The sequence below is a fragment of the Miniopterus schreibersii genome, assembly GCF_964146895.1.
Source record: "Miniopterus schreibersii genome assembly, chromosome: 15".
In the NCBI taxonomy this organism is placed as follows: Eukaryota; Metazoa; Chordata; class Mammalia; order Chiroptera; family Miniopteridae; genus Miniopterus; species Miniopterus schreibersii.
Window position 1 is genome coordinate 13,560,440 of NC_138115.1, and position 13,245 is coordinate 13,573,684.

The window sequence follows — 13,245 nt, forward strand, 5'->3', positions numbered from 1 at the left end:
AACTGACAAGGCTGCCCTGATGATCTGTGAATCACCTTTGTGGTCATTTTTCCTCCTTCTTAAAGAATAGCACACATTTACAGCTGTCTAGCTCTATAGTCCAGTTCAGTAGGGTCTAAGACGTCTGACAGCCTTCCTTGATTTTGTGCTGGGGCGGCTGATAAGGTCTGTGATTCACCCCCACACTAATCTTATCAAACTGTTGTTTGGCCACACCCTAATGTTCTCTTCAGAACAATCTTTCTTATTTTCTGCAGTATGAATAGAGTGAGGATATTACAAATCTTTAAGTTCTGGGTCACTTTCACCTAACAATTCCTTCTTCAATTCGTTTCTCTCTTCTTGTGTTTTACTGTAAGCAATCAGGAAGAATCCAACTGTTCCGTCAACACTTCGTTTAGAAATCAGCTGAGCTAACTAACCAATTTCATGGTTTGCAAGTTTTACTTTGTTCAAAACTCTAAAATATAGTTCAGCCAAGTTCTCTGGCCACTTTATAACAAGGGTCACCTTTCCTCCATTGTTCAATAACATGGAGATCTCTAAAAAGATGTATGGGTCCTGGCCAGGTAGCTCAGTTGGTGACAGCATCATCCCAATACATTAAGGCTGTGGGTTCAATCTCTGGTCAGGGCATATATAAGAATCAACCAATGAATGCATAAATAGGTAGAACAACAAACCGATGTTTCTCTCTCTCTCTTTCTCTATATCCCTTTCTCTCTCTCAAATCAATCAAAAAACATTTTTTTTAAATAAAAATATGTATAGGCTGAGAAGTCCCAAGGTCTGCAAGCAGCAAGCTGGATACTCAGGAGAGCCAATGGTATGGGTCCAAGTCCAAAGGCCTGAGAACCAGGAAACCTGAGCAGTCCAGTTTGAGTCTGAGTCCAAAGGCAGAAGACCAGTGTCCCAACTCGAAGAAAGTCAGGCAGAGAGCTTATTCTCCCTTACTCAGCCTTTTTTGTTCTATTTAGGCTTCCATAGATCGCATGGGGCCCACCTACATGGGGCAGGGCAATCTGCTTTACTCAAGTCTACCAATACATCTAAAGACACCCTCATAGACACACCCAGAATAATAATTAACCAAAGATCTGGGCACGCCATGGCACAGTCAAGGTGACACATAAAATTAGCCCTTACAGTGACGTTGCAGTTTCTGCCACAAAGATATTAATGAAAACATTTTAATTATTTCTTTCTCTTCCATTTTAGCTGTTTTCTTATTTTATATATGTGTGTGTGTGCACAGACATACATATAAAGCTTTTAGTTACATATATATTTTTAACTGTGTTCCTATTTCTTTTTTATCTTTTTCCCTTTGTAAGTATAGAAGCTCAAATATAAGATGTAGTTTTTTTAAGCTTTACAAAAAAACAAAACAAAACCAAAATAAAACCCAAACTCCTTTTGCATTCCATAAAAATTGACAGAAAAGCACGTGGCCAGAAGAGCAGTACGATCCTCAGGCCCCACCCCCTGCACCCCACAATGTACTCTCCGTGGGACAGGGGCCAGTCAGTGCAGGACAATGCTGAGGGCCACCTCTCCTTTCTCCCAGAGCCATCCCCTGTTCCCCTGACCCCTAACCCCAAGCAACTCCCAAACACTTGTGGAATCAGATTTCCAGTTTTTCTTCTATCTTTCACACACCACAGTTATTTCATAAGTTTTTTGTTTTACATTGTTTCACCAATGTAACAAAAAGGTGGGAAGGAAGGGGGAGTCAGGCAGACAGTGTATTTTATGCCTATAAATGGGTAGTGGTGGGGGACATGGGGCTGGGCAAACAAAACACACAGTCTCTATGGAAACATCCAGTTTTGATAGCAAAATGTGGTGGGAAGCAGACTTTGGAGACAGAGAAGGGTGTTTAGTGACTTTATTCTCTGTGATACTGCTGTGCAAGTTGTTGTGTGACCTGTCCGGGAGGGAAGGGACTAGGGAAGGGAGCAGAAAATGAGTTTTCTAAGAAGGAATCTAATGAGTGCATGGCATGTCTGGTTAGCATGAAGCCGAGTGTTTAACATTGTTGTTTTCTCTTCAAAGCCTCCACCAGGTTGTTCTTAAGAGCTTCTTGCTTTGATTTGTCTGCAAAAGTCTTCACAGACCTCAGCCCATGGACGATGTCCTTTGTTTTTCCAAGGTAGATTTCATTCAGTGGACTTCTGATTTTATTTTCCAAATCCTATACTAGGCACCTGATATTGGCTATGTGTGGCGAGCAGTCGCTCACAGTTTCCTCTTTCTCCCTCTGTCTGGTAAGGCTGCCTCTAAGGTTCACGGTGCCAGAGCCAGATATGTTGGTTTGTAGCCACAGCATTGCAGTGGGGGTCAGCTTGTAATGGGCCGTACGGCCACTGGATTTTTCCTGCACTTCCATCATGTGGATGGAATCCCAGCAGCCTTTGATCTTCTTTGATCCGTCTCCAGCCTTCTTTATGAGGATCACTCCAGCAAAGCCATGATCCAGATCCCACATGTAGACAGATGATATGCTGCCTTCAAAATACAGGTCTCTATACTGGTCAAAGGCATTGCTGGCTTCCACCTCCAGCTTCCTAGCCGAGCAGAAGGCATGGCCCCATCTTCCAAAGGAGGGTCATACTTGTTACTCCATTGTGACCTAGAGGAGTCCCCATCTCTGATGTAGTCACACAAGAGGTAATCCTTTCCCACTACCTTGTCTCTGGCAATTTTCGGTGGCTGGTCAACAGAAGACAAGAGATCTTCACATAGACTGGGGACCAGGTTGATCAGGTCCCTGAGGTTTTCCTTGATTTGCTGTGGAGGCAGACGCCTCATTAAGTCCAAGGCACAGTCCAGCTGCTGATCACTCACGGTGGTAGTGGTGGCAGTGGTGGTCCAGGTCCCGGCATCTGTGGCTCTCACACCGAGCAGCAGGGCGCCGTGCTTCCAGTTACCTAGGTGTCCAGCTAGTTACATAGATATTACAGATAAAAGAAATGTTTAATTCCAAACAAAAATTTTCTCCTCCGTCAAGAAATTTTTATCAACTCCAGTGTTTTTTATTTTGCAAATAATTTATAAAAACAGAATCATTTATTATATTTTGTTTTATGACCTACCTTTTTCTATTTGAACTATATACTTTGAACATTTTCTGGCTAAAAATGGTCTTCTATGACATTTTTAATGTCTGCATAACAGTCTATTGAATGGATATATGATATTTTTCAGTCAATCCTCTATTGTTGGACATTTAAGTGGTTTCCAATTTTTTCACACCCTATGCAACTCTATTACACTCTTGTTATTGCTCTCTTTTATTTTTCAATCCTCACCCAAGGACATTTTTATTGATTTTAGAGAGAGAGGAGAGAGAGAGGGGGAGAGAGAGAGGAACATCGATGTGAGAGAGAAACATCGATTGGTTGCCTCCTGTACAAGCCCTGACTGGGGTTCCAACCTGCAACCAACGCATGTACCCTGACCAAAAATCGAACCTGAAACCTTTTTGGTGTATGAGACAACACTCCAGTCAACTGAGTCACCCAGTCAGGGCACCCTTGTTATCTCTTAATATTTAGTTACAAAAGCAATACATGCCCTTTCTTTTTTTTTTCTTAAATGTATCTTTATTGATTTCAGAGAGAGGAAAGGAGAGGGAGAGAGAGAGACAGAAACATCAATGATGAGAGAGTCATTGATCGAGTCCACAACCCGGGCATGTGCCCTGACTGGGAATCGAACCCCGATCGCCTAGATCCCAGGTCGATGCTCAACTGCTGAGCCACGCCCGGCCAGGCCATGCCCTTTCTAAATAACTAGAACAATACAGAATTGTGTAAAATAAAAAACAAAGTTCCCTATTTCTATTCACCAGCACTTCTGTTTCCCAGCATTTCTATTCCCCATGGGGCAACCACTGTTAATAGTTTACTGTGTATCCTTCTGAACGTTTTTATTTTGACTCCTTTTTTCCTTTCCTTCCATTCTGTTAACCTATAGCCTTTATTTTCTGCTCTTCCCATGCTCAGCTTCAAGCAGCCTCTTCACTTTTATTTGCTGGTTAGTCTCAGAAACCTGACTAGCATATCTGTTAGAATTATGTGTAAATTCAGACAAAATAATTTCTGTGCGAAGGCCTCACATCTCTCTGATTAAAGAGCATGAATTTCACTGGTTACCTTTTCTGTTTTGCATTTTGACCACTAGTAGTCCTATTAAAACTGTCCCCTAGCACTAACAGGGTCAGACAGTTGGAAAAGTAACCTTCAAATAAGTGAGGTGTTACTATCTTTACTTTTCATAAGCTAAGAGTGAGCTACACTTAAGAAACATTTCTATGTTAACTTTTCATGTGTTCATACAACTGTCCATGAAAGAAAAATTCTATCAAACAGGAAGAGTTGTGTGTTTTTTTAGTGTATTGATTCATTCATTAACTATGTACTGAGTGTAGATAGGTATTAGGAATGTAAAGATAACAAAACCAAAACTCTTTATTTTCTTTTTTTAAAAGCTCTCATAAACACTATTTAGAAAGCACCAAACAGTGTGTTTTATTGTCTCCTTTGCCTGGATCCTCCCTTCAAGATCTGCATTTGAGCACTTTGTCTCTCAGAGACATGTGGCAGTAAATTTAGTTCTCTGTTGATAACACATTGGTACTTGGGCCTCTGTGTATTTTCTTGCCACCTCAAGTGTAGTTATGGCCCAGCAGCTGCAGCAGCATTTAGCTTTAGAGCAAAAGGGAAGTCCTCTGGCTTCCCAAGTAGGTGGATATCTCAGGTATTTGGACCCCCTTCAGGTCCTTTTGGTAAAACTTAGTCCAGAGACTTGGCATGGCAATTCACACCATTATCTAAGGCTCACATTTCTTTTTTTCTTTCTTCTCTTTCTTCCTTTTTTAAAACTATGAAAATTGCTGAAATGCCAGGAGTTTGGTTAGGGATGAATAGAGAAGTCTGGAATGTTTTTAATCCTGTGCTCAATGTTGTTGGTAACGTTAGAAGAGCAGTCGAGCCATGAATCCAGTCACGCTCTTGGCTAAAGCAGCGTACCCTGACTTAAGCGCTCCTCAAATTAAAAAAGACCCAGGGCTTTAGTTGACAGTAAATACAACCTGAGCCAGTGATGTGACCTGGCTGCCAAAACAAGCAAATGTGATTTGAACCAACATTAATAGAAGGCTGGTGGCTGGGACAAGTAAGGTAATAGTCCCAGAGTACACTCTGCAGTGGTCAGATCACACCTGGAGGATGGTGTTTCCTCCTGGGCACTGCATTTTAAGAGTGATGTGAACAAGTTGGAGTATGCCCAAGTTGGGCAACAGGATGATGAATGGCCTAGAAACTACATCCTTTGAGGAGCAGCTGGAGGAACTGAAGTAGTTTACCCTGGAAAAAAGGCATGAGGATGTGGGATGATCATTTTAAAATATTCACAGGGCTATCTTATAGAAGAGTTGGACTCCTCTGTGTAATCTCAGCAAGCACAACTTAGACCAATGGGTGTACATTACAAAGTGGCTGATCTTGTCTCCATAAAAGGAAGAATTTTCTAGCCCTTATGAACATTCAGAAAATAGCAGCTTTGTAAGGTAGTGACTTTACTTTAATGAGGGTTGTTAGGACAGTGGCTGGCTAACCAAACACCAGACGATTCATGAACAGGATGGCAGATTTGGAGAGATGACCTGATCCAAGTGCCTTTCACATTCAAAGGTCCTAATGACAGACCCTTAAAGGAGGAAGAAAAGCATTACTGCTTTTTCTCTTAGATCCCATACAAGCATTAACCACAGAAATTATGTTAAAATTGGTGTTAAGGGAAAATATCAGTTACAAAGGTAGAAGGCAAAAAAGCCATAGGAACTTTTCTGTTTTCCCTGATGGTTGGGAATTTTGTTTTAGTAGTGTGTGTTTGTTTTTTCCAAAGCAGACTGAATGCTTTTTTTTTTCTTTTTCACTTTTAAGATCCTTTAGAGCCCTGCTATGCTTTCTTTCTCACCAAACTTATGCTCCTCTTAATATGCTATTTGCAGGATACTATATTTTGATAAGGTTACTCTTAATTCAAAGTTATAAAGCAGCATTTTGGGGAATAGCAATCTGTGTCCACATGTCAAGAAACCACCTCTGTGAAACAGCTGGTGTTTAAAGTTCATTAATCGTTAATGAGGTAGCATCCAATAAAATGTGTGCATTGGGATAGTTTGACCCTTCCAGACAACTGGTGAAGTAAGCAGGCTGGGGATGATTATCCCTATTTTACCAGTGCAAAAACTGAGTTTTGGAGTAGCTTGCCTACCATGATCATGAGTGGAGCTGGCTCTAGAATCCAAAACTTCTGACTTCTATTCCAGTACTCTTTATAATACTGTTTTTAATACGAAAGGCTACTGTTCTTTCCTAATAGTGGGTTTAGTGACTTACATAGGTGCAAAATATAGTTTTTCTTTCTTAACTACAGTGGTTGTCTGGAGTAGGAGAGCAGATTGTTTTGGCCAAAGAGCCTTTAACTTTAATGTTGTACCTCGTTCATCTTATATCCTAAAGAAAGTCTATAGCAAACATTACCATTGATGTCTGAGGATACTTGACTTTCTTCTTGAAAATAGGGATGCTAACAGTTACTTCAAATAAAAATCCTTAGAATGTAGACAGAACAACGTTTGCTAAATGGGGTAGATTTGACTGGGCAGTGCAGCAAAATGCTTAGGAGCTCTATCAGAGATCTGGGTTTAAATTTTTGTTCTGCCACTGACTGGCTGTGAAATAATTGTCATCTCATAAAGCCTCAGGGTTCTTATCTGTAAAATGGGAATAATAATAATAGGATTTGCCTTTTTTGGCTGTTGGGAGGATTAGATAAAATAATGTGTGTAAAGGCATGAACATCATGCTGTTTTTTAAAAATACATTTATTGCCTGCATGGCTCAGCGGTTGAGCATTGACCTGTGATCCAAGAGATGGCAGCTCAATTCTTGGTCAGGGCACATGCCTGGATTGTGGGCTTGATCCCTAGTAGGGGGGGTGCAGGAGTCAGCCAGTCAATGACTCTCTTCATCATTAATGTTTCTCTCTCTCTCTCTCTCTTTCTCTCTCTCTCCCCCTTCCTCTCTCTGAAGTCAATAAAGACATTTAAAAACAATTAAAGAAAAATTTAAAAATAAAAATACATTTATTGAGAGTTAATATCCATTGTCTCTTACTCATTTTTCTATTGGGGCATTATTGTGTGTTTCCTACTTACTTTCACTGTGCAGTTTATACTCAACATAGTAGGTGCTAAATAAATCCTAGTCAGTAATATCATGCTAGACCAACAATCAGTAACAATTCAACTGAGCAAGTGAAGTGCTTCATGGGTGCCCAGCCCGGTACCAGTCTCTGAGAATACAAAGCTGCCCGAGACTAGGCCCTTGCTAAGAGAGTGATGCAGAGGTTGCTGCCGAGGCCAATCTGCCGGTCCAGAAAGGTCTGGAGATGCGTGTTGAGTGACTCAACAGGTAACCAAGCCAAGAAAGGTGGGAAGGGCCTTACGAGAGAGGAAAAGCTGAGTGAAGGCACAGAACCCTTAAATCAGCAGACTAAGTGAACTGTAAGCTGGCATCGGAGTTATAACGCTTGTTGGGCTATTCATGTAACCTGTCAGAACCTCAGTTTCTCTATCTGTAAAAAGAAGTAAGTAATGAGATTTACCTACTAGCCTTGATGAGAAGATCCAGTGAGGTAATCTTTGTTTTGTTCTTTTGTTTTGTTGTCTTTCAACTTTTATTTTAAGATTTTGGTTTTTTAAAAATTTCTTTATTGTTGAAAGTATTACAGATGTCCCCTTCCCCCCATTGATCCCCTCCACCCTGCATCCGCCCCACCCCCAGGCTTTTCCCCGTACTATGTACTATTGCCTGTGTCCGTGGGTTACGCATATATGCATGTAAATTCTTTGATTAATCTCTCCCCACCCACTCCCCCACCCCGGCCTTCCCTCTGAGATTTGTCAGTCTTTCCACGCTTCCATGTCTCTGGATCTGTTTTGTTCATCAGTTTATTTTGTTCGTCAGATTCCACATATGGGTGAGATCACGTGATACTTGTGTTTCCCTGCCTAGCTTACTCCGTTTAGCATAATACGCTCCAGGTCCATCTGATGGGCACTTGGGCTGCTTCTAGATCTTAGCTACTGTAAATTGTGCTGCTATGAACACAGGGGTGCATAAGTTCTTTCTGATCGGTGTTTCTTTCCTTAGGATATATTCCTAGGAGTGCGATCACTGGGTCTAATGGCAGTTTCATATTTAATTTTTTGAGGACCCTCCAGGCTGTTTTGCATGGTGGCTGCACCAGTCCGCATTCCCTCCAGCAGTGCACCAGGGCTCCCCTTTCTCCACACCCTCAGCGAGGTAATCTTTCTCAAGTACTTGCTGGACACATAAACCGGCACAGCGAAAGTGCTCAATGTTTGTCACCTTTACCATTGTTTTAACTTTAATACCTTATAACTGTGAACCGGGTCGTTCCAAAAATAATTCACTCCTTGGTCGTGGGTCTGGGAAGGGCCGCGCCAGGATTCATAACCCCCGTTTCCGACTCGAGGAGCTTTAAGACGCCGGGCCAGCGCCTGAGCCTCAGTCCCCGTCAGGCGCCAGCGTGACGTCCCCACGTCGGGGCGGCAGCGGGGCGGGCCGCGCGGAGCTGGGATCCCAGGGTCACGTGGATTCCGGCCTCGCCCCGGCGGAGCCCGTCCCCCGCGGCTGCAGCAGCGGCGGCTGCGCCTGCGCAGAACGGAGCGCGCTCTGCGGCTCGGTCCGCGGCGGAGGCGGCGCGAACTGCTAGGGGCCGGCGGATGGCTCTGCGGGGCCTGGAGGGCTCGGGACCCAGCTCCCGCGGGCCGTTAGAGGAGTTGGGGGCGGCGGCCGAGGAGCGCGAGGCGCCGGCAGTGGCGGCGGCAGCCGTGCCCCAGGACGATGAAGAGGACAACGGCCGCGGCCTGCTGCGCTGGGATGGCTTCTCGGCCTGGCTGCACTGCGTGTGTGTGGTGGGCTTCGACCTGGAGCTGGGCCAAGCCGTGGAGGTGAGGCCCGGCCGCAGCGTTGTCCCTCCTCCCTGTCCGGGTCCGCGCCCGGGCGGTCGGCCTGGACCCGGGCCGCCGCGCATCCGGGCGTGGCTGGCCGCCTCTCCGCCCATGGGGCCGTGCTGCGGTCTATTAGCAGTTCCCGTGGGAGGATCATGGGCTGCGGCTAGGGGTGAAAAGTTCTCCCAAGGCCCCTCCTAAATACTTGCTGCTTTTTTCTTTAACTGGGTGTCACCAGAGTAACTGAAATGGTTAGCGGCGCCCGGACGAGGCTGCAGGCAGGATGTTTGGGACCTTTTCAAGAAGCAAACAATGCCCCTGACATATGTGACATATGGTGAAATATAATAGGCAAACCTCTCACAACAAACTTTCTTATACTCTGGAGATTGTTTTAGTCATTCACAGTGGTAACTCTTAGAGCATTTCATTGAGCCTGAGCTGAAATGCTTATCTCAGCGCGCATTTTCTCCTTTGCCGCCTCTTGTTTCTCGTTTCTGTTATTTCTTGATGTTGCTTCTGGAACAGTTGGCCTGAAAGCTAATATGAAGATAAACATAGGGAATATCTTTTGCCTGTGAATCTGTCAAATTTTCTACCTTTATGGCACCTATTGAAAGGCCTTTGAATCTGTTGTTGACTTTGTTTAGGGTACTTTTTGTAGCATAAGAGATTGCTTGTCTTTATGTGTCAAACACACACACCAAAAAAACGTTATCAGGCTCGATCCCCGCCCAGTTAGGGGCGAGTGAAGGAGGCAACCAATTGATGTGTGTCTCTCACATCAATGCTTCCTCCCCCCCACTCTCTCTGAAAAGCAATGGAAAAAAAATATCTTCGGGTGAGGACTTAAAAAAAAGATGTATGTTTCAAAGATTTTTTGTTTGTTTTGGTAGTGATGACATTTTAGTGAACCATCTCATTCTGACACCAGTGACGTGGGTTGGCTAGGAAAATTGACCAGGGGTTTTTTCTTAATGTGAAGATACTGCTTTTGTATTCAGCCAGTCTTCTCTGTTTTATCATTACGCAGCTCCATACACTGTTTCCGCATAGATCTAGGCATTATGCTGGCTGCTGGGCATACAAATATAAACGATATGCTCTGAAATGTATTTGTAGATTGAGACTACAATTTAGGGGAGAACCAAGAATTAATCACAGTAGCAGACGGCCAAATGCAGTACCTGGCACGTAGTGGTCTTCAATAAATACTTGCTGGTGGAATGAGTACAGGAACAATTCTTTATCTTACTGAGATTAAAAACAACTGATTCCCAAAGAATTTGAAGAAGAGATTTATAAACCATCTATCGATTACATTGACGTGTTAATCTGAAGTTATATGTAGAGCAAAATACAATTTAACCAGAAAACAATGGATTGGGTTGTTGTAGTTGAATGTATTTTTACATAGCTGAGGGAGATCTTTTGGGACTCTTATCATTTGGGGTATTCTTTTTAACATGAGTATATTTTTCTGACCAAATAAACAATACTTAGCATAATTGAGGCTACAAAAATGTGGATCATTAAAGGTCTAATTTTGAATTTCATTTTCCATAGTATGTGCACAGAGCTTTAGGTCAGGACATATATATATATACTTTTTTTTTTTGCATTCTGAAACTTTAAAAAAAAAAAGAACATTAACTCTTTTCATTAGGAAACTGCTTACTAATACAAAATTACATATTTGCTTCAGTGTACTACCTATAGTCCATTGTCCCTAGATTAAGAGTCACTGATTTTAGAAGGTGTAGGATGAGAGTGGGGAAGATTCCCTAAAGAAGGTTCCAAAGATAGATAAACACATTGAGATGCAACACAATTTTGTTTTGTTTTCCTGAGAAACGTAGAATATTGCATTTTGCCACTTTTAAAATAAAGAAAAAGGAACACAAATTAGAAATATAACAAAATAGTTGAAAAATATATATTATTTTACCTTTGTATTATGGCTATATCCAGGCCAAAAATGGACAGGAGGGTGGCTGTAATGGGACAAGAAAATATGAGTAGAATTGTGTTGGAGAAGTGACATAAAGTAGTCCAGCCCTACTCCCTATAAAGCATAGCCATGGGAACTCAAGTGAGAAATTAGTTAAAGAATAGGTAAAAACTAAGGTTGGATAGTAATATCCTAGAACCCACCACCTATGCTATCAAAAAGGCAGACATTGAGCCTGGGCAGTGTTCCTCTGGTTGAGCTCAGAACCATGAACCTGGAGGTCATGGTTCAGTTCCCAGTCAGGGCACGTGCCCAGGTTGCAAGCTTAATTCCCAGTAGGGATGTGCAAGAGACAAGCAATCATGATTCTTTCTCATCATTGATGTTTCTCTCTCTCCTCCCTTCCTCTCTCTGAAATCAATAAAAACATTTTTAAAAAAGGCAGTCATTGAATCTTAGGCTTGAGAGAGGCTTAGGCATTTGTTCTGCCATGACAGAAAATACCACTCTCAGATTTTAAACAAATGCATAAGCAGTACCACTTATTTAAGTTTAAATTCCTACTAAAGTGACAGTATAGAATATTTATCAGGAACTCAGACTGCCTAAGTGTTTTGTTTTGGTGTGATATTAACATATTTTTTTTATTGTGATAAAATATACAAAGCAAAATTTACCATTTCAACTATTTTTTAGTGTACAATTCTGGGTCATTAAGTACGTTGACATTGTTGTTCAGCCATTAGACTTCCTAGGTTTTAATCTATGTGACTTTGGGTACATTACTTTGTCTGAGCCTCATGCTCCTCTGTAACAGGGTAATAGTACATGTGTCATGGCATTGTTGTGAGAATTAGATAAGTTAATGTATGTGAAGCATTTGGAACAGTGCCTGGGACCCAGTAAGGCCTGTATAGGTAACTCTGTATAGGTCAGTCTGTATTTGGGAAGCATTGAGATTCCCTTTTTCATTTTCCATGGGGAAAACCCCTAACTTTTGCTTTGAAGATGAGGTCTTTGGACTTTGGTTTTCTCACTTGTAAAATGAAGTTGAATTACTAGAATCAGTACTTTTTTTTTAAGTAGGGGAATATTTTTGCCCTGTGTAAGTAAAAATCTAATGTGGTACCTTGATCGCTAATCTGTTTGAAATGGGGCCTGTGTGTGATTATATTTGGTTAAAAGGAGCAGAAACTAAACTACAGCTCAAGCAGAAAAGAACTTTTGTTGTAAGGCCACAGAAGTATTTCAAGATATCCAAGGGACAAACCTAGTGGGACTTCAGAAAATGGCTAGAGCCCAGAGCCAGGGACGCCTCTTGTTTATGCTCTTGTTTTATGGTTTTTGTTCATGCTTCATGCTCCCTGCAAACTGACTTCCTCTGCTTCTTTGATATTTATGGTAGTAAAGTTGCCCCTTTCAGCCACTTCAGTGGAGAGTAAATGCCACTCTCATTCCAAACACTAGAGGAAGGTACTCAGGCCTGGTTTGGGGCAGGTTATCACTCTGATACAATCAGCTAAAGACCTGGGTGGTTGGGGGATTTGTCCATGTTGCACAAAATACCTGTGGCGGGGTGGGGGGAGGGGGGGACGGACCTGTCCTTAGTGTAGGAAACAGTTGGAGAGGAGGGCATCTTTTGAGCTAGAAGAGCCTGCAAAAGGTGTAGACTGCAGGAGGTGTGCTTAGCTTTTTCCTCCCTGAAGTAGACCCTGAAGCATCATCAGAGAATCCAAGTGTCCTGTGGAACAGGTTTGAAATTCTCTGGATTTTATATATTCTCTGTTACTTCTAGATCTGAAATTACCTGATTATCTGAAAAGTCTTAATTATCTGATTACAGAATTGCCTCACTTATTCAAGTTTCCCCCCTAATTAAGTAATAATATGCTGATTGTTGAAAACTTGGCAAGAAAGAAAATTTTAAACACTAGAAAACATCACACATAATTATACTAAGAAACAACTGCTATTAATTAATATTTGGCATTTTTGTTAATGCTTTTTTTCTTTATATAATTTCATTATCTGTCAAGGATTAATTTGATTGTTAGGAACAGAAACCCTCTTGAATAAATTTGAGCAAAAAGAGGTTGATTGTGAAGAGTATCTTGGAACACAGTTACAGGAAACGGGAATGAACCTTATGGAATTTGGAAAGCCCCAGGCTTTTGCCTTTGTTTCTGGAGCTGTGTGGCCTTTTGTCTCTGCTGCTCTGCATGTCTCGTTCCATTCTCCATGCTGA

At 42.1% G+C, this 13,245-nt stretch overlaps 1 protein-coding gene and 1 pseudogene across 4 annotated transcripts in view; one reads left to right on the top strand and one right to left on the bottom strand.

Annotated features, from left to right (window-relative positions):
- Positions 1–2,029: 2,029 nt before the first annotated feature.
- On the bottom strand, positions 2,030–4,173 carry LOC308568208 (F-actin-capping protein subunit beta pseudogene; annotated as a pseudogene). Its single transcript has 2 exons — positions 4,158–4,173; positions 2,030–2,942 (listed from the first exon to the last, which is right to left on the bottom strand). The product of its transcript is annotated as an F-actin-capping protein subunit beta pseudogene (transcript).
- A 4,551-nt stretch (positions 4,174–8,724) lies between these two features.
- Positions 8,725–13,245, top strand: part of DENND6A (DENN domain containing 6A) — a 52,436-nt gene continuing 47,915 nt past the window's right edge. For all 3 annotated transcript variants that reach the window (XM_081159228.1, XM_081159230.1, XM_081159229.1), the window contains exon 1: positions 8,725–9,049. In XM_081159228.1, coding sequence (XP_081015354.1) covers positions 8,822–9,049 — 228 coding nt within the window. In that variant the 5' untranslated portion in view covers positions 8,725–8,821. The remainder of the gene's footprint in view (positions 9,050–13,245) is intronic.